General features: G+C 53.8%; 1 protein-coding gene across 3 annotated transcripts in view; it reads left to right on the top strand.

Annotated features, from left to right (window-relative positions):
• Positions 1 to 24,126, top strand: part of SLC12A5 (solute carrier family 12 member 5) — a 151,862-nt gene that overhangs the window by 42,451 nt on the left and 85,285 nt on the right. For 2 of the 3 annotated variants that reach the window (XM_089513381.1, XM_089513380.1), the window contains exon 1: positions 8,927 to 9,161. The exons of the other annotated variant lie outside the window; for it this stretch is intronic. In XM_089513381.1, coding sequence (XP_089369507.1) covers positions 9,110 to 9,161 — 52 coding nt within the window. In that variant the 5' untranslated portion in view covers positions 8,927 to 9,109. Of the gene's footprint in view, positions 1 to 8,926; positions 9,162 to 24,126 lie in introns of those variants that run through there. 3 annotated transcript variants of the gene reach the window in all.

The following is a 24,126-nucleotide window of genomic DNA, read 5'->3' as shown; positions in this document are numbered from 1 at the left end:
CTGAGAGAGTGTCATAGAATCCTAGAGTTGGAAGAGACCCCAAAAAGGGCCATCCAGCCCAGCCCCGTTCTGCCATGCAGGGACTCGCAATCAAAGCACCCCCATCCAGCCCCTGTTTAAAGACCTCCAAGGGTTTACATGGTCAAGTCCGGGATTCAAACCCTGGTGTCCATATTCATAGCCCAGTGCTCAAACTACTACACTGTGCTGGCGCCAGTGCACTGGTATAATGGCGCTGATGTGAGAGATCTCCAAGTTTCATGAAATAAAGAAGGTTTTGAAATAAGAAAAGGACGCAACCAAATAGATGATAGTAATTCAAACAGGTAGACCACAGAGAGCTAGCCAAATACTGGCTTACTCATCCTGGGCTGCATCCACACTAGAGAAATAACCCGGTTTGGCACCGCTTTTCAGCATCCTGGCTCAAAACTATGGAATTCTGGGAGTTGGAGTTTGTTGTGGGCCTGGAGCACAGCATAACAAATTCCAACTTCCAGAATTCCATAGCCTTGAGTCTTGACAGTTGAAGTGGTGCCAAACCAGGTTATTTCTCCAGTGGATGCAGTTTTGGTGTGGTGAAACCTCTTTTATGGTGGAGCCTCCATCTTTGTGCCAGGGGCCAAGAGCTGCAGGACTGGGACCTGGAAGACGAGGCTGAGGAAGGGACCCAGGCAAGTCTTGCACAAAGGAACAGCCAGCCCTCCCTAATAAAGCGCTTCAGCCAGCTCTACCTGTGGAATGGCAGCCTCAGCTGGACAAGGGCAAGACTTACCTGCAAGACTTACCTGATGGGACACAGAGAACACAGCTGGCCTCTTTAAGGCCTCCCTCAAGGAGGAGCAAGAAGAGAAGGATCCAACCAAAGACAGAGCTCAGGCCCTCAGCAGGCAAGCTAGCTCTGATTGGAAGCAGCTGGGCTCAGGCTCCTGAAGAGCTGGTCTGGCCTAAAGAGTGGCTGGAAGGAACTTGTCTCTTTCCTGGCCAGGATTCTTGTTACCTGTTTCTAGACTCCTGCATTCCTACCTCAGACCTGGCTTCTTGGACCTTTGGACCGTGTTGACCTTGATTCCTGTTGCCTCCCTCGACTTGGCCTGCTTGACCCATGCCTTTCTCTTTCAGACAAGGATGCTTTCTATTTGCTTGTGATTAGTTGCCTCTTAGGATGGCAAATGCACCTGTGTTCTGCTTCCTTGGCAATCTTCCACTTCCGTGTCGATGTGCTTGGATAGCAATGCGGTAGCCTCTATGTCCAGTGGGTGCAGCAATGCGTCCATCTTGCTCTTGGTACAACACTGTTTGGGACCAAATCCAAGCCATCTCTTCTCTGTTTTTTCCAAGTTTTCTGGGATCCCATTCTTCAAGGTGTCTGCAAAACGTTCCCTCTGTGTCTGCATGACCGGCACATGCGTCCCTCCAATCTGCCTGAGGGCAACTGAAGTCACTCAACATGCTGGTCCATTCCCCTTGGGTTTCCTTGTCCCTTTCAAGATGGCCCTGAGCATGGGCAGCGTGGGGCTGGTGGGGGCGCAAGGGGAGATAATAATCAGGGGACAGGAGGCAGGAAAGCCTTAGTATCCAGGCCCCCCAGAAGCCATGGCCCCGCCATGGATTCCTCCGCCTGGGGAGAAAAGCAATTGGTTTAGCTTAGCAGGGGTTTGCTGTGATGAATTTACACTGCATTTTGCAAGCACAATCCCTTTTGTTCCTCCTGTCTTAGATGCCGTAGGATTGTCAGAGTCAGTGGATACAGCTATCATGGCTAGATGGTATGTTTCAGCTGGTACAGACCATTGCCTGCCCTTGGCATCCACTTGGCCACACAGTCCTCACTGCTGGCCAAGGGCCGGCACATCCGGAAGAGGCCATTTGTGGAATATGGGCCCTCTCATGTTCAATCTTGTGTAAGGTAGAAGAACTGACGGAGTCCCAACTCCATGTAGTCTGGATAATACAGTTTATTTGGCTTTCTCTTCTGACCTGACATGGAACCGAAACCCCATTGGGCTGAGATCTGACTTTGCAGTTGCATACCATAAATCTCCACACGCAGAGTTTAGGCATTAATGTGCTGTGCAACCTGTTGTGTCAAATGGCAACATAGCACATCTGAGCTAAGGCACCACATATGCAGCTGACTGCGCAACCAAATGTGCATGTGCATGCCTAATGTGGAAAGCACACACATGCGCAATGCACGTACAGAGTGCACCACACAAACGACTCTGCTTCTGTAGCCTAGAATGCCACTCTTCCATATCAGTTAAAATATCCAATTTCTTCTCAGCTGGAGTCCTGTGTTCAATGCTGGGCACCTCATTTTAAGAAGGATGTAGTTGAGTTAGAGCAGGTTCATGGAAGGGCAAAAAGGATGCTAAGAGGTACGGGGAGCCAGACTAGGAGGAAAGGTTTAAGGAGCTGGGAGGGGGTCGGTTTGTTCTCTGCCACCCCAGAGGATCGGGCCAGGGGTAATGGCTTTAGGAGTCATGGTGGCGCAGTGGTTAAACGCTGGTCCTGCCACCACAACGTTATGGGTTTGGTTCCACAGGGCTCCAGGTTGACTCAGCCTCCCATCCTTTCATAGGTCAGTGAAATGAGTCCCCAGCTTGTTAGGGGCAATTGGCTTACAGATTGTAAACCACTTAAAGAGTGCTTAGTTCACTATGAAGTGGTATAGAAATGTAAAGGGCCATTGCTTTAAGTGGCAGGAGGACAGATTTCGACTGACCATTAGAAGTGACATCTTAATAATAATAAATAAATGTTTTATTTGTATACCGCCCTTCCGTATGATCAGGGCGGTTCACAACATTTAAAAATACATAAGAAATTCCAATAAAACAATTTTAAAATTACAAAACAATACAAGAATAAAACAACAACAAATGCCCCCGGGTTAGCCAACCATTGCCTGTGCGGCCTTTACGGCGGGGGGGCCTATGAGGACTTAGTCGGGGAATGCAATTTTAAACAGGTGAGTCTTCAGCTCCCATTTGAATTGGGCCAGGGAGGTGACTGAGCGGAGCTCTATGGGCAGCGTATTCCAAAGGGCCGGGGCGGCGATGGAGAAAGACCTCCTAGAAGTGGAGGATAACCTCGCCCCGGGAACCCTAAGGAGTTGCTGCCCAGATGTTCTGAGGGTGCGAGGCGGAATGTATGGGGAGAGGCGGTCCTTCAGGTATCCTGGGCCCAAGCCATTTAGGACTTTATAGGTCATTACCAGCACCTTGTATTGCGCCCGGAAGCGAATGGGCAGCCAATGGAGGTTTTTTAAAACCGGTGTTATATGGCTGGCCCTGGACATGCCAGTGACCAGCCTTGCAGCCATGTTCTGCACCAATTGAAGCTTCCGGGTTTGGTACAAGGGCTGTCCCATGTAGAGTCCATTGCAGAAATCCAATCTCGAGGTTACCAGGGCATGTACCACAGTTTCAAGGTCCCTCTGGGCCAGGTATGGGCGCAGCTGGCGAAGAAGCCGAAGCTGATAACAGGTGCTCTTGACCGTCGCATTCACCTGAGCAGTCAGGTGAAGGGACGAGTCAAGAAGCACCCCCAGACTGCGCACGGAGTCCTTCACAGGGAGCGTGACCCCGTTCAGGACAGGTGGAACCACCTCCATTCCTGGACCAGGAGAACCTATCACTAGTACCTCCGTTTTCTCTGGATTCAGCTTGAGTCGGTTTTCCCTCATCCAGCCCATTACTGACTCTAGACAGGCCACGAGAGGAGAGATGCCATCCTCAGTCACTGCATCAGTCGGAGACATAGAGAAAATAATCTGGGTGTCATCAGCGTACTGATAACCCCGCGCCCCATGTCTCCGGATGATCTCTCCCAGCGGTTTCATGTAAATGTTAAATAGCATAGGAGACAGAATGGCTCCTTGAGGGACCCCAGTTTTAAGGGGCCTCTCGTCGGAGCACACGTCTCCCAGCTGCACCATCTGGGACCTCCCAGAGAGGTAGGACCGGAACCACTGGAGCGCAGTGCCCCCGATTCCCACCTCTGCCAGGCGCCCCAGAAGGATACCATGGTCTATGGTATCGAAAGCCGCTGAGATGTCCAAGAGCACCAACAGGGACACGCTTCCCCTGTCGATGCCCAGACGGAGATCATCGACCGAGGTGACCATGGCCGTCTCAACCCCATAACCTGCCCGAAAGCCAGTTTGAAATGGGTCCAGATAATCCGTTTCATCCAAGACCGCCTGAAGCTGGATTGCAACCGCCCTCTCGATCACCTTCCCTAGAAATGGCAGCAGTGAAACAGGCCGATAATTATTATACACCAGGGGGTCGAGGGAGGGCTTTTTTAACAAAGGTGAGAGTGGCTGGGCAATGGAACCAATGGCCTCGAAAGGTAATGGGATCTCCTTCCAGGGAAATCTTCCAGAAGCTCCCCTCTGGACCCCACAACAAACTCCAACTCCCAGAATTCCATAGCCTTGAGCCAGAAAGAGTTAAAGCCGTGCCAAACTGGGTTATCCAGTGTGGATGCAGCCCGAAAGACCTATGCATTTATGTCTTGCTTTCTCTGATCAATTCCAAAGCATCCCAGGCTTTCAAGTCATGGTTTTTAACAGCTGCTGTGAGTTTATTAGAATGGTGTGCTGTTGTGCCTAGCCTAGAGTGCATTGTTGAACTTGTTTTCTTTCCTGCTTTCATGGTGATCTGAGTGTGCAAACTGCCTTGAGAGAGCTGCCTTGTTCTGAAAGAGGGAGTGTAAATGCCAGCGTTTGATAGAAAGATAGGCAGAAAGAGGGAGAGCGGAAGTGATAATGAGATGGAGAAATCTCACGTTTAAAAATACTTTCTCAGCTGTTAACGGAGCAGGTGGTCTTGGGCAACCGCAGCCTCAAAGCCTTAGCCTTCGTCGCTAGCAAGGGGATGGGGATGATAGTGGTCTGCTTTGCAAGGTTGTCGTAAGGAGCAGTGAGGGGATGTTGGTGGAATTCTTTGGGCACATTGAAGGAGGGAAGTGTCGTGCAAATGGCTCAACTTTTATGCTGTTAAATCTCTTTAACTTCACATGGCGGTTGTGCATGCCTTCAAATTATTTTGGCTTTGGAGACTCTAAAGTCATGGGTTCGTTTTGGCACTATTTGTTTAGAGGGGTTTTGCCTTGGCTCTCTTTGGGGCTGAGAGAGTGTGACTTCCCTAAGGGCACCCAATAGGTTTCTGTGTCCAAATGGGGAATTGAACCCAGAGCTCCAGGCTCATAGTCCAACACTTGAGCCACTGGCATCAATGTGGGCACAACCATAAATGTGACATGTTCTGCCAACAACTTTCTGGTGATTTGGGAAAGGGAGGCTTCAAAATCTGGACCACAGAAAGCCATATGTGGGCCATAGGGACAGAAGGGAGAGGTGGAGCGGCCCCCTTTCAGGGCCCCCTTTTGCGACCCTCAGTCTTTGGGGGGCTTCAGGGCAGTTAGGGTGAGATCTGTCTCCTGGAAGCAGCTGGAAGGTCCAAACCAGTGATGAGGTGAACTAGTTCTTTGTTTTATTGAGGATGCTGGACTTGTTTTGGGAACAGGGCACTTTGGGTAGGTCTGCTAAAGTTTGCACTGAAACCTGGAGTGGACACAGACACACTCATGTCACATAAGGAGTCACTAGCCCCACTGGCTCCATCTGTGCGGCCAAGCTCTCATGTCGGAGAGAGGACTTGTGTGTCATTATGGCTGGGATAAAGCAGTGGAAACATAAAGTCCTAGGGACCCCAAGGGCCATTGAATTTTGGAGGATATGGCGCTGAGAGACTGCAGCATGTCATAGAAGCATGGAATTGGAAGGGACTCCAAGGGCCATATAGACCAACCCCTTTCTGCCATGCGGGAAGACACCACTAACATACTCCCCAAAGATGGCCATCCAACTTCTGCTCAAAGACCTCCAAAGATGGAGAGTCCACCACCTTCTGGGGCAATCTGTTCCACCATCAAGCAGCTCTTGCAGTCAAGAAGTTCTTCCTAATGTTTTGAGGAAATCTCATTTCTTGAAACTTGAATCCACTCACTTGTGTGGTTCTGGAGCAGCAGAAAACAAACTCGTGCCATTTTTCACCTGATGACCCTTCAGGTATTTGAAGAAGGCCCTCATGTCCCCTCCAGGTTAAATTGACCCAGCCCCCTAAGTCTCTCTTCATAGGGCTTCATGGTTTTCAGACCCTTCACCATGTTAGTTGCCTTCCTCTGGACACGGTTCCAGCTTCTCAGCATCCCTCTTGAATTGTGGTGCCCAGAACCGGGCAAAGGATTATTCCAGGTGAGGCCTGACCAAAGCAGGACTGAGAGGGGCTGCTACTTCCTCCAGTCTGGACCCTGGGTCCGGTTGAGGCAGCAGAGAATTGCATGGGCTTTTCTGGCTGCTGCATCACACTGTTGACTCATGTTTAGCTTCATTCTGCCTCTCAGTACTGGGATACAATGCAAGTATAATGAACTGTTATGTGAGCCTGCACCTTTTCTTTGATGTCTGGCTTCTGGGCATTGAGGAGTTCTGAGTGCCAAGCCAGTATGGGCACAGCATTGCCCTGTTCCCTGGACAAGTGGCTTTGGGTAGAGCCAATCGGATCCTGGCCTAAGAATAATGTGGAACTTGGAAGCTTGCCTATTATATGGCAGCATTTGTCCAATGTCTGACGGCATGCACCCTCCGTTTCCTCCTCTGTGAATCTCCTTCCCACTCATTTGAGACCCTTGTTGCCGTGGGATGTGGGCGAGGGACTTGTGGCCCTGCTCCATGGGCTCCTGCGGAAGGAAGCGGAGCCAGCAGATGCCATGGAAGGGCCTTCTTCATTCTGGCCACGGTGGCCCCTTGGGTGGTTCATCCTCCCCAGAGAGGATGCCCTTTTTGACCCAGGCCTTTTCAGTAAACCTTCTCATAGACTCCTAGAGTTGGAAGAGACCCCAAGAAGGAACTCCCAGTCAAAGCATACCCATTGACAGATGGCCATCCAGCCTCTGCCTAAAGACCTAATTCAAAGAAGGAGACTCCACCATTCTCGGAGGGAGTGCCTTCCACGGCCGAACAGCTCTTCTCAATTAATGAACCTCTTGCCTGTCTCTGAATATGGCCCCCACCATCTCCCCTGGGCCCCTTGCTTTTCAAAGCTGTGCCCTGGATCTTTCTGGAAGTCCCACCCAGAGTAGGCCCATGGAGTTAATGGGATTTACCACTCAGTGGATGGATTCAGAAGGGTTCCACTTTGCTTGGAGCTGGGGAGGGGGGCAGTCAGAACAGAGTCTTTAAATTTGGAGTGCAGAGAGTTTTGTTTCCTGGCATGATCCTTGAGGGGAAGGTTATGGCATAGAAATAAAGGTGAGCAAAGTTGGGTTGCTTGTGGGCCCTTGGCAAATACCTCGGGCTCAGTGTTGCACCTGATGGGCCATGGAGGGCCCAGAGCCCCTCTGTCTGCTGGAGGGCTGTTGTTGCTGCAGCGGTTGGCAGATGGGGAGTTCGGGGCAGGCAAGTCCCCCGAGTGCCGCAAGAAGGAGAGGAGCTGGCGCTGGCACAGAGCCCCTGGCTGGTGCCCAAGAGGAAGCCAACGCTTCATGAGGGCTGTCTGAGGGCTGCCAGGGGAGGCAGTTGCAGCCAGCCAAGGGATGGTCTCTCCCTTGCCCAGGTCTCAGCACACTGTCCATGGGGCGGTCACTCTGGGCTCAGATCCGGCCACCTGCAAGCATTGTCAGGCTGCAGGAGGGCTCTGCAAGCTGGACGTTCTGGGTGCTGGCAGCACATCCTGGGCAGGAATGGGACCGGCCTCTTGGAGCATGGCTGGCAGACGCCTTGGCTGGGCACCAGGGCCCCTGTGGCTTTCTCCCTGGCAAGGCCTCTGTGCGTGCCTTGGAGTGTGTCCACTCCGCCCCTTTGCCCTTTTGCAGGCCTAGGAGGCCAAAGGGTCACAGGATCACTTCACTGGGGGGGGGGGAGGCTGCTTTTCTTCTTCTTCTCCTCCTCCTCCTCCTCTTTCAGGTGTGAGGGAAAGGGAGCTTGGCTTCCCAACAGTGGGCCACAAGTTGAACATGAGTCAACAGTGTGATGCCGCGGCTAAAAAGATTGAGGTGATACTAGTCTCCACCTCAATCTCAGGCAGACCTTCCTGGCAGTAAGAGCTATTCAGCAGTGGAAGATGCTCCTGCCTCGAGGGGGCTGGGATCTCCTCCTTTGGAGGCTTTTTTTAAACAGAGGCTGGGTGGCCATCTGTCCCAGGAAACCCTTGGATGGTGTCTTCCTGCAGGGCAGAATATGGGGTTGGGCTGGATGGCCCTTGGGAGTTTCTTCCAGCTCTGGGGGCCTATGTATCCCTGCATGGCAGAAGGGCCTTGGGCTGGCCGGCCCTTGGGGGTCCCTTCCACCTCTCTAATGGTTCTCTGTGTATGCCCAGAGGCGCTTCCTTCCTCCCTCCCTCCCTGCTGCTCTTCTCCTCGGCCCCCCTGAACCCCTGCAGATTCCTGGGGTCTCTGATGTCTGGGGCCAGGCAGTGGGCTTGAACCCAGAGCTGCAGGGCCTCCTTCTCCTCCGGGGCTGTGCCCCATCCCCAGCCTTTGGGGCTTCCCAGGCCTAAGAGGGGGGGGCTCCCTTCTGGAGGCGACGGAGCCAGCCCTTGCTGGCGGTGGGGCCCCAGCCTTCAGGGGCCCCTCAGGAAGAAGCGGTGGGGGGTGGCAGCCCCCCTCGCCGGCCCAGAGCGTCCTCCTTTCCCAGGGGGGCGTCCTCCATCCCCGCCTCCTCCTTTGCACCCCTATCTCCCCCTCCCCCCCTCGGCCAGGGAACCGGGGGGAGGGAGGGAGGGAGGGAGGGTCGAAGGAGGGGGGGTTCTGCTGCAGTGAGAAGGGCTTCAGGTTCGAGTCCGGCAGCGGGGGGGGGGGGGTTCGGCCTGGGTCCGCCTCCTGGCTCCGCCCCCTCCCTCCCCCCTCTTTCCACGGAGCTGCCGCCGAGGAAGGCGAAGGCGGACGGAGCGGAGGACTCAGCGGCGGCAGGCAGCGGGGGTCTCTCTCTCTCTCTGGCCGGGCTCCGCAGTGCAGCTGCAGGGAAGGAAGCAGGGAAGGAGCCCCAGGCCCCCCGAGCAAGCAAAGGGGAGGCAGGGCAGGGTCCGGCCCAGGCACCATGCTGAACAACCTGACGGACTGCGAGGAGGGCGACGGCGGCGCCAGCCAAGGTAAGCGGCCTCCTCCCGGGAGAAAGAGGAGGCGGCGGGGACTGAAGCCGGAGCCCGGGAGGAGAGCAGCCAGGCAGCCAGCGCTTGGCCGAGCCTCCGGCGCTGTCCCTGGTGCTGAAGGGCTGCTGCTGCTCCGGAGCGGCCCAAAGGGAGACCCCAGCAAGACCCCCACCTTCGCTCCTTCTGCCGCAGGGAAAGAGGGGCCTTTCTCTCCTCCGCCGTTGGCAGCAGCCGAGCCTTGCAGGGAACCCTCTGCATCGGAATGTGACAGCGGGAGACTGGGGGGGGGGGCTCTCTGTCTGCCCCACTTTCCTCCTTGCACCGGCTGCTCCAGGACCCCATCTCCCCCTCTCTACAAATAATACCCACCCCCCCTGATCCAGGTGCAACCCCCCCTGCCACGCAGTGCCCAGGCCCTCCACCGCCACCCCGAGGGAGATGTGGGGGCATGAGATGCGTCATGGGTGCCACCAGAGATTGGGCAAAGGGGGCAGGTTCGGTGGACCCATATTAGCCGGCTTGGGTCAGGGTGAGTCCCTTCATGCCACCTGGCTGTGAGCCTCCCCCAGCAAGGGTCACTCTGCCCAGCAGGGATGGCACACACAGCCAGACTTCTGGCCACTGTGACCAGTCAAGGGGGCAGCCTCCCCAGAGAGGATGGGGACACCCAGAGCATCCCAGGATAGAATTGGAGAGCATGGTCCACTTTGCCTGGGTCTCCTTGGGGACCTCCAGGCCATACCCCTGGCGCTTGGCAGAGGATGGCCCCTGCCCACTTGACCACTCCCTTGGGTCTGCGTGGAAGGGAGGCTGTCCACTCGGCCTCCGGCTGCAGCACAGACTGGCCTGGATGCTCACATCCTTGGAGGGGAGAGAGGCCCCCATCTTGGGACTATGGGGGGCTAGGAGGAAGGACCCCACCTTGCCAGCAATGGACCCCCCTCCTGTCCTAGGGCCCCACCGCCACCAAGGGCTGGCTCTGTCGCCTCAGAAGGGCAGGTCTTGGCCAGCCACCGGCTGAGGAGGGCTAGCCTTCCTGGGCTTTGTGCCCACTTGTATGGCTTGTAGCCCTTGCAGCAGCAACGCAACAAGAAGCTGGTTGCATTGCTGGGCATGCAATGCAGCAGTTGCAGGGTGGCTCTTGTGGGGAGCTGGGCCCCTGCCTCTCCCCCCCTCCAGATCTCAGACCCTCTGCGGAGCCCAAATACCCCCTTTGATAGCAAGGCTATCCTCCTCCTCCTTCAGACTGGAGACATGCCTATCAAGGGGAAAGACTGGCTGAGGGACTGAGGGTTTTCGGGGGGGGGGGGTGGCAGTGAGGATTTAAGAAATAGGGAAAGGGGGCTACTTGCCAGAGGGGTGGACTGGCTATCCTTTGCCATCAGTCAAAGGTGAAACTGAGCCTCCAAGACAGAGAGTGGAGTGGCTTATGGGTTTTCCAAGCTGAAGGTCTGGCTGGCGTTGAAGAAGCAAAAGCCAGCCCCAGTTGACCTGGAAAGGTTTTGGACCATGACTCGCATAGTCCTCAGACCACTGGCAAAGCTGATGGGTGCTGCAGTCCTGCCTCATCACCTTCATTCATGTTTCCCAGTCTGGCTGTTGGTTCTGCAGACCATCACTGGACGTTGGGAGACCAAAAGCCCCTGGAAGAGATTTTGCAGGCCTTTGGGAAAGCAGAGAGGGAGCCTTCCCACATTTGCTGTTTTCTCACGCACCAGCCTTCTTTGGCCAGGCTCCCTCTGGTTGTGTTAGACTGCAGCTCCCATCTTCCTCAGCTGGCAGCTGTTGTAGCCTATGACATCGCCTTTCCTCCCTGGCTGGGAAAGAGGGACTGGCTAAACTGGGAGGGGGGGACCTGAAGCCCTCTAGACAGTGCAGTATTGCAGCTTTCCATCACACCTAGCCTTTGCCAAGGGTTGAGGTCCCTCCATCTCTCGGAAGAGCCTCCTGGGCTGGAGGGTGAGGCAGGCATGGATGCTGGGGGGGGGGGGGGGAGAAGAGCTGCATGGGGGTGACTCTTCCCACCCAGTGCTCTTCCCACCATCAAGAAGTGGACAGGTGAGAGTAGGCAGGGCTGGCGTGGGAAGTGCCAGAGACATTGCCCGGCCGATGCCCTCCTCCTCATTTGTCCAGGATTAGTGGGGGCTGTGGGTGTTTATATGTGGGGCAGATGCTAGAGAAGATGTTCCCCCCTCCACAGAAGTACCCGAGACCAAGGCCAGGCAGTCCCAAGTTCCTCCTCCCTTGTCCCTCCTCATCTGTAGGCCTGTGCTTGAGACCCCCACTTCTGGAGCATCAGTCAAAGCCTGAGAAGGGCCATCCTAAGTCGCATGGCTGCTCAGGAGGCTGCTAGCCAGAAGGGTCAGTGGTGGTCCCTCTGGGAGCAGAGGGGTCAGGGGCCTCTGGAGGCTGCTTCCCTTCCCCCTTATCTCTTGCTGGTGGATTTTCATGGGAGGGGGGCTTTACTCTGATCCAAGCTGAAGGCTCTGCTCCAGGGGCCTCAGGGAAGGAGACACTGGTCTCACAGGAGAAGACTCAGGGCTGAACCAGCAGAAAAGAGCCTGTGGGGCCAAGCCCTCCTTGCCTTGGGCCTGACCCAGATGGTCATAGAATTATAGAGTTGGAAGAGACCGCAAGGGCCATCCAGTCCAATCCCATTCTGCCATGCAGATGGTGTGGGTGCAGGGAGGCCGGCAGTTTGCCTTGCCAGATTCAGTGCTTCTTCCCTTGCAGCTGGGACCAGTCCCTTCCAGATTCACCACTTTTTGCCCACTGGTCCCAGAACAAGCCACTGCTAATGGCTTCTCGGTCTTAAAACCTCCTCCTTGAAGCTGTCTGACCCTTCCTTGGGTCCCAGAAAGGAGCTGACTGGGAGTGTCTGTGTGGCTTGCCTTGAACCCAATGCCGATGGAGAGGCATTGGCTCTCCTTATACACTGCCTTGCCTTTTCCCTTGGGATGGCTGGAGGATTGGCACTGGGGTCATCTGTTTGGGTTTGGGAGAGAGCCATGGAGCTCACCTAAGATGGCTGAGGAGGGCATTGCTTTTTTGGTGGGGGGAGGCTTACATTTGCTGAACTGTTCCATTTCCCCATTTGCAGAAAAACGTCTATGTGAGGCTAGCCAAGTCCTGCCAGGTGAAGCCAAGGGTGACCCTGCAGCCAGAGGGTGGCTGGGCTTTGGGCAACTGGTGGGGGAGGTCCAGGTCCAGGTGGACAATACCCTGAAGAGTGGACCGGGGCTCCTCATGGCTGCTGTATGCCCAAGGAGAGCCCAGGTTGCTCTGGCCCCTGGGACCCCCAAAGAGTGGGAGTGGGAGTGGAGAGACCCCTGTGATGGCCCAGCTGGGCCCCTGCCTAGGAATGGGAGCCCATCATCCCTGGCATCCCTGCAGGCGAGGGAGATCAGGGCAGCCCCATGGCCCTGGCGCGTGGGGGGCAGAAGGAGAGGGGCTTGTTGCTCTGCCTGTCTTTGGCCGGAGCGTCCCGTCTCTGCTTCTCCCTCCCTCCCTCTTGGCTTTGAGGATTATCTGATCTTCGCACTGGGGCTGTTGTTTCCCTGCCAGCGATCCAGCGGCTCGCCTTGCCTTGCCAGCCACCGCAGAAAATTAAAAGGCCGGTTCATGTTGAGTGATCCCTGGGGAGGGAGGGAGGGAAGCATGAATCGCAGAGACACTCCTGCTCCGTCTGATGCTGATGCTGCAGTGCCCCCCCCCCGTCACAAACACCTTCCCTGGACAAGGCCTTTCCACATCAGTGGCAGCTCCAGCCCCCCAGCCTCTGCCAGCTCTCTTCTGGCCTGCATGGTCTGCAACTGCAGCCCCCCCACCTGCATCCCCCCCTCAGCAGTCTTGTTCTGCAACCAGAGCCAGGCCTGCTGCTTCCATCCCTGAGGGGCAACCCTTGCCTTTGCATTCCCAAGAGCCCCCCCCCCCCCATTGCAGTGGGCCCCAGCCTCAGTCACCCCTTGACGGGACAAGTCCCCCCCCACGCATTGGACTGGGAAGGAGAGGCGAGAGGGGTCTGGCTACTCACACTCCCAAGCTGAGGAGACAAGCTAGTGCTGGACCCCTCCTCAGGCTGCCCCAGCCAAGCCCTGACCCTGGGCCACCTCTGACCCCAGAGGGCCTTTGGCTGCCCTTTCCCAGTCCCCGGATAAGGAGCACCACCAGCCGCCTCCTGCCGTGGCTCAGGTCTGGAATGGACTTTGCTGCACCAGCCCCTTTGCGGCAAAGCCATCACCCGCCGGTCTCCCGCCTTCTGTCTGTCTGTCTGTCTGCTAGAGGATCCAGGGGTTATCCATCATGCCAGACCCCCTCCCACCCCCATAACACATCATGCTTAACCCCTTCCCACCAGTAAGGCCTGCTTCTGGTCCTCTCTGGTGCCTCACCTGAAGGTCCCACTCTTCACCGTTGGCTCCCCACTGCTGCAAGATTTGCATTCTGCACACCTCACTGCCTGCCTTGCTTGGAACACATCTGTCTAAGTCAAGGACCAGAGGGGGGCAACGCCGCGGGTTCACCCATCTGGGGGTCAATCAACACTTGCGTCTGGGGCCGGCAAGCTGGGGATTGAGGGAAAGTGAACCACAGGAGGGGATGCAGAGGTCTCTGTGAGCGTGTATGCGAGAGAGGAATGCCAAGAACCAGAGGCTCGGTCTTGTTTGACCCAAATAGAGTAGGCCCACTGAAGAAACTGCATCTACCTGTGACTCACCCTTCTGCAATGGATTCAGGGGGGCTGCTCCAGGAGGGGTCACTGCCATGTCCAGAGAGGCCCAACTCAAGCTGCCTTCAGTGCTGCAGGAGGAACAACTCTGCAAGGATCCTGCCATCATCACTCATGGCTGGAGTCCACACAGGCGCCCCTCCCACAGAGCGCATGGCCCCAGCGCATGGGCTGACCGGGTGCCACTGGCCGGAGTTGCCAGGCGGCCCACCTGATGCAGCAGCCAATGTGCAGCAAATGTGGGGAATGGTCTTTAGAAAGGGGGCTCTGTGTCTGAAAGAGTATGCAGGCAGCAAGGAAAGCCTGGGGAAATGGAGCTGGCAGAGTTTGGGGTGGCTTTTGCAAGGGAACCTGAGAATCTCAGGTTGCATCCACACTGGAGAAATAACCCAGTGTGGCACCGCTTTTCAGCATCCTGGCTCAAGGCTATGGAATTCTGGGAGTTGGAGTATATTGTGGGGCCCAGAGCAGAGCTTTAACTCTATGTGGCTTAAGGCTATGGAATTCTGGGAGTTGGAGTATATTGTGGGGCCCAGAGCAGAGCTTTAACTCTATGTGGCTTAAGGCTATGGAATTCTGGGAGTTGGAGTATATTGTGGGGCCCAGAGCAGAGCTTTAACTCTATGTGGCTTAAGGCTATGGAATTCTGGGAGTTGGAGTATGTTGTGAGGCTCTGCTCTGCTCTGAGCCCACAACAAATTCCAACTCCCGAAATTCCATAGCCTTGAGCCAGGATGCTGAAAAGCAGTGCCAAACCAGGTTATTTCTCTAGTGACTGAAGGGGGATGCCCCAAAGAAGGTAGCCCTGTCAGACTGGACCACCGTCCTAGTCTTCTGACCCGAGTGTGGTCAAGCAGATGTTGGCAGGAAGCCCCCAGGCAGGACATGAGAGCCACGGTCCCTCTTCTCCCCGATGGATTTTGCTCCCCAGGAACTGACAAACAAGAGGCACCCATGGTGAGTTGTGGGTGGAAGAGAGTAAATACTATGGCTAGGACTGGTAGCCCCATGCCCTTGTAAGGTGGCCCTGTGGCAGTGAAATTCCCTGTGGCAGTGAATTTCACTGTTCAACTGAATATTGTGGGAAGAATCATAGAATCATAGGCCTGCCCTGAACCTCTTTTTGGTGTCTTTTCAGTCAGAGATTAAGCAGTTCTTTGGGGTGCCTCAGTAGTGGATTCCTCCATGGGAGGGGTTCAGCTACTTTTGGGTATCCCTCCAACTCACTGACTCCACAAATCTGGCCTCCAGTGTTCAGAGAGGAAAGCTTTTCCCTCTGTAGTTCCTCCATGTTCTGCATAGGCCATTCCTTCCCTTCCTTGCTTTTCTGTTGGCCAGAAAGCTCCAAGGTGCAAGTAAGGGTTCCTTGGAATCGTAGAATCATAGAGTCAGAAGAGACCCCCAAAAGGGCCATCCAGTCTAAACCCATTCTCCATGCTGGAACTCTCCATCAACGCATCTCCCGATGGTGGCATTGCTCCTGTCCCTGGACCATTCTGCATGTTAGGAAACTCAAGCCAGAGAAAGAAAGAGAGGAGGGTAGCAGCTTTCTCTTCAGATTTTTAATAATAATAATAATAATAATCCCAGTTGATGCTGCTAATTTCCGAACATTTCCTGGCTGCGGCGGGGTGTTTAGAAAACTTGCCTAGAGGCCACCTGGTCAGTCAGCAAGTGGTCCTCTGCCTCCAGTGGCATCACTGCCTTGTGGGCATCTCACAGCAGGCCTGAGTCCAGTCTTTGGCCTCCCTTCTGGCCAATTGAAGAAGGAGGGAAGGCCCCCAGATCGGAGCCAGAACGTGGCTTCTCATTTCCATGAATGAGAACAAGGCAACCAAATGACAGAGGTGGCAAAGGGGCAAAGACCTCACAGACAGGATGACCAGATGTCCCAACTTGCAAAGGAGGACAAGGCACTGTGAAATGTAAGACTTTCAAGAAGAATAGAAGGCATGGCCAACTAAAAGCACTCAGATAAATGTAAATTCATGCTTCTTAGTCATGCTCAAAATGGAGGACCTTTTGAAATTCCTCCTGGACAGAAGGTGGAAAGGTCCTGGAGAAGGAGGTCATAGTCATAATAATAATAATAATAATAATAATAATAATAATAATAATATCTTTATTTATAGCCCGCCTTTCCATAGATCAAGGCGGGTTACAATGTGCTAAAGTGTACAAAGTGTACAATTACACCACATAATACACATACTACACTACACAGTAAAAACAGCAGTAAAATGTGTTAAAAACTACAAGTAACAACATCCAAGCTAGCACAGAATACAAAAACAGTGAAGGGAGAGAAGAAGTTACACTGGGGACGCTAGGGGAAAGCCTGCTGGAAAAGGAAGGTTTTTAACCCCTTCCTGAATAGGTCAAGGGAGGTGGCCGAGCGGAGCTCCCCAGGAAGCGAGTTCCAGAGCCGTGGGGCCGAGAGAGAGAGAGAGAAAAGGCCCTCTGTGATGTTGTTGAATATTTAGCATCTGGAACTCTCAATAGTTGCTTCCCAGCCGACCTGAGTGTGCGGGGCGGATTATATGGAGGTCATCTGGTCACTCTGCTCACAGAGGCGGCTGGGGGCTTTGGAATGGTGGATCTACTCCAGATTTTGGGCGACTATAAAGGAGTTGTCTAAGGCACTGGGCCTATTTGGGAGGATAAACATTCAACCCTTGGAGGAAGCCTTTTAAACTCTGGATTAAAGCTTGCAGTGGACCCACGTCTTCTCCATTACCGTGGGGCACTCCTGCTGCTCCTGGCATGGGATACAAGGATCCTTCCCTCCCTGCTCCCACAGCGCCTTTGAAGGTCTAAGTTTCACATCCATGGGAGCAGTTGTGAGGAGGGGCTCACAAAGGGGGTCCAGCCCCACAGCTTGCTCTTCCAGGCCCAAAGGCTTTCTCTGGGAAGCGATGGTGCAGCCCTTGTTCCGCTGCCAGGAGCGCAGGCATTAACCTCCTTTCTGCTCTCCTCTCTTCTGTCTCAGTCTTTCTCTCGCTGTGTGTGTATCTGATTGGCACTCTCCAGTTTGTTTCCCCCGAGAGCAGGACAAGGAACGGCGCGTGTGAACTACAGAAAGAAAGATTTAGGTTACGTCTTAAGGAAGGAAAGGAGGAAAATATCCTGGCTCAATGCTGGAGTCCCCTTGGCCTGGAGATTTCCAAGGAGAAGTGCTAGACTCCTGAGTGCAAGAATCTAAAAACATGGCTGCGTTGATGCCTTTGCATCCCAAGTGTAGGAATGCCTTTGGAGGGAATCTTGTTTTGGAGGGGAAACGGAGGGGCCTGGTGCCCGCTGCCAAGGGGAGAGATGGACAAAAGGGGGACAGTGGGGTGGACACAAGCTGCAAGCCACTTCTAAGGCAGCCCAGCTGGCAGGCCAGAGAAACTGCAGCCCAGGTCAAGCAAAATATGGACCCACGCTTTTACTTGTAGGGAAGAGAGGAGCTGTGTTTTAGGGCTGGTGGGAAAGACCCATGCCTTGCTTCAGGCTTTCCATGGGCAATGTCTTGCCTTGGGTCTAATCTGCGCTGCAGAGATTATGCGGTTTGACCCTGTTTTTTGGCTGCCGTGGTTCAGTGCTATGCAATTCTGGGATTTGTAGTTTTGTGAGATAGTCTCCTCTGTTAAAAACAAAGCTCTGGTGCCACGGCAAACTGCCAAAACCCAGGATTTCATAAGAGGCGCAGTTAGAGCAGTGTCAAGATGCATTAATTTCTGCAAGGCAGATTGGACCTAGTGGCTACTTGGGTTTTAACTGGACTTCACTTTTTAAGAAACTCTCCCACCAGATTCTGGACACTGAGGCTGCATCCACACTGGAGAACTAACCCAGTTTTAAGTCTCCTGGATCAAGGCTATGGAATTCTGGGATTTGGAGTATGTTGTGGGGTCCAGAGCAGAGCTCTGCTCCACTCTGGGCCCACAACAAACTCCAGCTCCCAGAATTCCATAGCCTTGAGTCAGGGCAGTTAAAATGGTGCCAAACCAGGTTATTTCTCAAGTGTGGATGCAGCCAACATTTGTCAACATGCGTCCTATTGAAGGCACAATTCCAAAAGAAATAGCCAGGGAGAAGGTCAGATACGCCGAAGCGCAGGATGAGCTCAGGCTTGCTAGTGAGGTTAAGAATAATAAAGGGGTCTTTTTTTTTAAGGGGGGGGTGTATGTCCGTAGCAAAAGGAAGAAGAAGGAAATGGTGGGGCCTTTGGAGGAGAAGATGGTGAAATGCTAATGGGGAACGGAGAAAAGGCAGAGCTACTCAACACCTGCTTTGCCTCGGTCTTCTTCCAAGAGGAAAGACAGTGAGAGAAATGGAGCAGCAGACGCAGAAGGGTAAATGCAGCCCAGAATAAGTAAAGAGGCAGAACCGGAATAGCTGGCTACTCTAAATGAATTCAGGTCTCCAGGGCTAGATGAGCTTCATCCAAAGGTATTAAAACAGCTGGCAGAAGTAATCCCAGGGCCATTGGCAATAGCCTTTGAGAAATGGAGATCAGGAGACGGCCGGCAGACCAGAAGAGGGCAAATATTGTCCCCATCTTCAAAAGGAAGGAAAAAGAGGATCCCAACAATGATCCTTCAGTTAGTCTGACATCAATCCCTGGAAAGATTCTGGAGCAGATCCTTAAACAGAGAGTCTGTGAACATCTAGAAAGCAATGCCATAATCACAGAAAATCAACATGGGTTTCAGAGAAAGAAGTCATGCCAGACAAATCTAGGCCCGTTCCGCACGGGCATATAGTACGCGCTCTGCGCGTACTAGGGTTAGAAAGGGGCGTCACTTCCGGATGTCCCTAACCCTAATACGGACTGAGTCCGTACAAAATGGTGGCGCCCATTCCACACGGGCGCCACCATCTTAACATAGTGGACACGTTGCGTCTGCACATCACGCAGTGCATATGACGCCACGAGTGCGCCATAATTGCGCCGCAAAGAGGAGCGCCGTTTTGGGGCTTCTTTTTGCTCCGTGAGGGAGTCGTGCGGTTTGGCTGCTGCGGCTCCCTTGCGGAGCAGCCGGCAACGCCGGCAGACTGCCACTTTTAGGCAGTCTGTAACGCTCCCTAATCTCTTTCTTTGATAAAATTACCAGCTTGGTAGATGAAGGGGATGCTGTGGATATAGTATATTTGGATTTCAGTAAGGCCTTTGACAGGGTTCCCCATGACATTCTTGCAAACAAACTAGTGGAATATGGGCTAGACAAGGCAACTGTTACATGGATTTGTAATTGGTTGAGAGGCCGAACTCCACTTCCTGGAGAGAAGTGACCCCTGAGGGATGGCCACCCAACCTTTGTTTTAAAAAGCCAAGAAGGGAGCGTCTGCTACCTGTTTCACTGCATGACCCCCTCATGTTCCAGAGGTGCCCAGGAGGGCAGTGACCCCTGGCAAGTGCATTGCTTCCTGCCCCCCATGCTGCTTCCAGGACCTTCTCACCCTCATAGATGTGGCTGAGGAATGAATGAACTCATTTCCGTTGTGGTCAGCCAGGGTCCACTGTCAGGGGGCAGAGCGAGTGCCATCTCTGAAGGAGAGCTTCAGTTGTAGCTTTGATTGAGAGTTCCTGCATGGCAGAATGGGTTTGGACTGGATGGCCTTTGGGGTCTCTTCCAAGTCTAGGATTCTGTGATTTTATGTGTACTCTCGCATGGCCGAATGGGGTTGGACTGGATGACCCTGGGGTCCCTTCCTGCTCTGGGGATCTGTGATTCCGTGAAGTGGGTTGGAGGCAGGGAAGCTGCTGTTTGGCTGAGGCTGGTCTGGGGGCAGATGTTGTTCAGGCAGGCTCTATGGAGGGCCAAGCCACAGAACCATAGAGTTGGAAGGGGCAATGAGGGCCATCCATCACAACCCCAGCTGCCATGCAGGAATCCAGAACTAAACCACTTCTGAAAGGAGCTCATTCAACCTCCATTTAAAGACCTTGGTCAAAGGAAGAGAGTCTATCAGCATCCTCTGAGGCAGTGCAGTGAAGGCAGTGAAGATGTTTGCTAATGGCCAAGTGGAATCTCTTTTGTTGGCATTTGAATCCATTGGTTCATGTCCTGCTCTCTGGAGCAGCAGAAAACAAACTTGCTCCATCTTCTGCGTGACATCCCTCCCTATAGTTAAAGATGGCTGTCATGTCACCTCCCAGCACTCTCTTCCCCAAGCTAAACATACTCAACCCTCCTCCAAGGAATGACGTATGTATGCCCATATGTACCAATCCTCCTCCAGGGTACAGCCTTGGTCCTGGGTTCAACAGCTGCAAATGGGGGTTGTTCTCAGGCCACCCCCACATCTGCTTCCTAAGCATCGAAGGAGACTGACTGCACCACCTTGGCACCAATAGCCACCAGTTCCTCCCAGTCCTTTGAGCAGCTCTAGAGAAGGGAGAATGCTGGAGAGGGCACCTTCTCCCTGGCGCTGATGGTGCTGCAGAGATGCTCCCCTTGGCACAGCTGCACTCCTTCTTCCCTCTGTACAAAAAGCCCTGGGAGTGAGCAAGGCAAGAGAAGGGGCTTAGGATCTCCTCTCTGCTCCAGTTCTTGGCTTTTGGATTAGGATTTCCAACCCAGATGCATATGGTTTCAGAGAAGGTGCCAGGCTGCAGTCTGAAGAAGGAGCAAAGCAAAGGCAGTGTGGATCCTCCTTGTGACTTCTAGGTGCAGTCTCACCTCTGCTGCCAACTGACCGGTCAGGTGGCTTTGCATAAACGGCTAGCATGGTGACCACAGCAGTCCACCTTTCAGGAGTGTTGCAAGGCTTGTTTGCTTATCGGAGGGGTGGGTGATGGCCCACTTTACAAGAGTGTTTGAAGGGGTGGGTGGTTGCAGCCCTCCAGATGCTTCCTGCACTGCAACTCCCATAGTCCCTCACCCCTGGCTAGGCTGGCTGATGGAAGATGTGGGCCCAAAACACTTGAAGGCCCCACTGCTCCCCTCTTTGTGTGATTTATGGAACAGTTATGGTTCAGGCAGGGTTCCCAGCTCAGCCCAGGACTCTGTTTTGAAAGATGGAAAATCTTGGTCATGATGTAATAACAGAACCAGCCCCCTCTGAGCATGTGCAGAGAGTCAGGGCACCCTCCTCATATTAGGATTAAGGGGAGCATTTCCTGGCTAGGATGGTCTGCTTGACTCTTAGCAAGGCCTGAGGCCCAGCACTGGCTTAGGGGTCTCAGGCTGGGGGCTCCTGGGGCTGGAGGAAGAGAGGGCAGGGGGTGGGCTGCTTGTCTTCTCCCTCAGTTGCCAAAGCCCTGAATGTCTGGCGGGGTCCCAGCTGTGGAGGCCAAGGGGTCTGGCTTGTGGGGCAGGGAGAGAAGAATGGGGTTTGTCCCCCCCACCCTTTTCCTCCTCTTTCTGGGGGTGGGAGGTCATAGGGGTCGCAGGCCCCCTTCCCTGCCTCCCCACTCTTTGGCGCATGCCATGCCATGCCAGCGCCTGCCTGCTGCCTGTGCGCCTGGGAGGCACAACATCCCACCGGCCTGAGCAGCTGTACAGTTACATAAGAGCCTGCCTTCCTTGGGAAAAAGCGAGGAGCAATGATGATGATGAGCGGAGGCTCCTCTCCTGGGTTGCCATGGAAACCGACCCAGGGATGGGGATGGCTCTGGCCTGCATCCTTCTTGCACCGAGGAGGAAGAGGAGGGGTGGGGGCCCCTTGGGATGGGGGTCCCCTCCCCAAGGAAGCCCCTGACCCCCTTGCCGCCTCCTCTGTCGCCCCTCTATCTTGAGGAGGGGGTCCCTCAATCCTGCACACACACACACACACACACACACCCTCCTCTTCCTCCTCCAGCAGCAAAGATGCTCAATTTGCTATAGGGAGGAGGGCCCTGAACACACCAGCCCCCAGATGTGCAGTGTGTGTCTGTATGTGTGTATGTGGGGCAAAGCCCTTTCCTTAGTGCTGAAAGCTGTAATCAGTTTATGAGTAAGATTGGCCCAATGAATGCTTTAATTGCAGATTAAATGTCTCCCTGATTAATCCGTGAGGTGGAAATATCGGGTTCTTTGGGGTCTGAGGACAGCTGACCAGACACATGGGCTCCTTGTGGGGGTGGGAGAAGGGGGTGGGATGCGTCCAGGTGGGCCGGAGTGGGGCCGCAAGGGGAGGCTTTTCCACCAGTCTTGCATTTGTACATGGAGCATTGGACTGTGACTCTGGAGACCAAGGTTCAAATCCTTGCAAGACCATGGACACTCATGGGATAACCTTGGGCAATTCGCACTCTCTCAGCCTCAGAGGAAGGCAAAGGCAAACTCTCTGATGAAACCTGCCAAGAAAACTCTATGATAGGCTCGCCTTAGGGTCCTCATAAGTCAAAAATGACTTGGAGGTACACAACACACACAACTACAGTCTGAGAAGGTTGAGGCCTCCTCTCCATCCCTGGAAGTGGAGATGAGGGAATGGGGTCCTGTACTGGTGGGACATCAGGGGATTTGCTCCCAGTTTTAGTTTGACTTTTAAAGGGGCTCTCCAAGGTGTAAAACCCTGTCCCCAGTAGCTGCCTTGAGTCCCAGATTTGGGAGAAAGGTGGACTATAAATTGAAAGCAATACATCTTTCTGCAACCTGGAGAACTCCTTTACAGTTCAGACCAAAAGCCAGAGCGGATTAACATAGGCGCACAAACACACACATAAAGGGGAACTTCCTATCACAACCTTTGATGCTAGATTACTGGCTTTCCCATAAGTACTTTCCCTTTCTCATCTTTTATCTTTTATTGGATTTTTAAAAGTATAATCACAAAGCAAGAAAAAAGAAAGAGTAAGAGGGGAAGGGGAAGAAAGCAGAAGGAAAGGGATTACACAGGAGAGACGTTAACTTCAAGGAAACGTGATTTTGGACAGATGGCCAGCTTATATCGATGTATGCGCCTAGCCCACGTTTGCAAGCACATTCCTTTAATTTCCAAGTAATTAGTTGAAGCCGTTCGTCTCTTCCTCCCTCTCTGTGTTTAAAGCAACCCTTTCGCCAGCTGGCAGACCCACTGCCATGATGGGCCTCAATGTTCCTGGCATCGGCGGCTCCTCTTCGGCAGTCTTCTCTTGCAAAGGCCCAAGGTGTGCACATGCTGGAGCATGGCGGGGTCTCCTTCCTTGGGGGTCTTTAAGCAGAGGCTGGATGGCCATCTATTGGGGGTGCTTTGATTGAGAGTTCCTGCATGGCAATATAATGGGATTGGACTGGATCAGGACCCTTGGGGATCTCTTCCAGCTCTGTGATTCTATGGGTGCATGTTTCAGTGTGACAGATCACAACAGGCACAATGCATCCCCATTGCTGTGATTCGAGACAGGGCTAAAGTTCTGGAACCTCTCTTGTCTGGACTACTGTAGTGCTTTTTTGGTGGGGCAGAAAAGGGCCTGGAAGCAGGAATTGCAGGATGTAGAAGGGAGACAAGATTAACTGGAGCAGACTCCTGGGAGGGTTATCAGCTTCCCTTCTTGGTGGGCTGCCAAACGCATGCCAGGCCTCAGGGGCAACTTCACTGCTGCGACTGGAAAGGCTCCATCTTCCAGAATCCCCCTCCAGTCAAGCTGACCTTTGAAAGTGTTGCGTTTCTGCCCCACCCACACAGAACCTGGCAACCTTGCCACTGATGTAAGGAGGCTCTCTTGGCCCACGGACGCCGCGTTGAGTGGGGAGGGCAGCCGCTGCCGCCGCCACATTCCTCTGAATCAGCTGCAGTCTCCAATGCGCAGCAGCCATGGATGGCAGCCCCAGGGCGAAGGAGATTTGAAGGGGGAGTCTTCCCCTTTCCTTTATGCCTTTATTTGAAGGGGTGCCATACTGAGAATGTAGCAAGCTTGTTTTCTGCTGCTCCAGAGAATAGGACCTGGAGAAATGGATGCACGCTACAGGAAAAGAGATTCCACATCAACATTAGGATTGCACCAGTGGTCTGTTTCTTTGGAGGTTGGATAATTGTCCGGAGGAGGGCAACTAAAATAGTGAAGGGTCTGGAAACCATAAAGCCCTATGAGGAAAGACTTAGGGAGATGCTGGAATGTTTAACCTGGAGAAGAGAAGGTTAAGAGGTGATATGATAGCCCTGTTTAAGTATTTGAAGGGACGTCATATTGAGGAGGGAGCAAGCTTGTTTTCTCCTGCTCCAGAGAATAAGACATGGAGCTCCAGGAAAAGGGATTCCACTTCAACCTGTCTGAGCTGTCTGACAGTGGAACTCACTCCCTTGAAGGCTGGTGGAGTCTTCTTCTTTGGAGGTCTTTGG

The sequence above is a fragment of the Sceloporus occidentalis genome, unplaced genomic scaffold (assembly GCF_023333645.1).
Source record: "Sceloporus occidentalis isolate IW3139 unplaced genomic scaffold, rSceOcc1.0.p SCAF_3, whole genome shotgun sequence".
In the NCBI taxonomy this organism is placed as follows: Eukaryota; Metazoa; Chordata; class Lepidosauria; order Squamata; family Phrynosomatidae; genus Sceloporus; species Sceloporus occidentalis.
The sequence above is the reverse complement of the archived record's forward strand: the minus strand, read 5'-3'. Positions and strand labels throughout refer to the sequence as shown.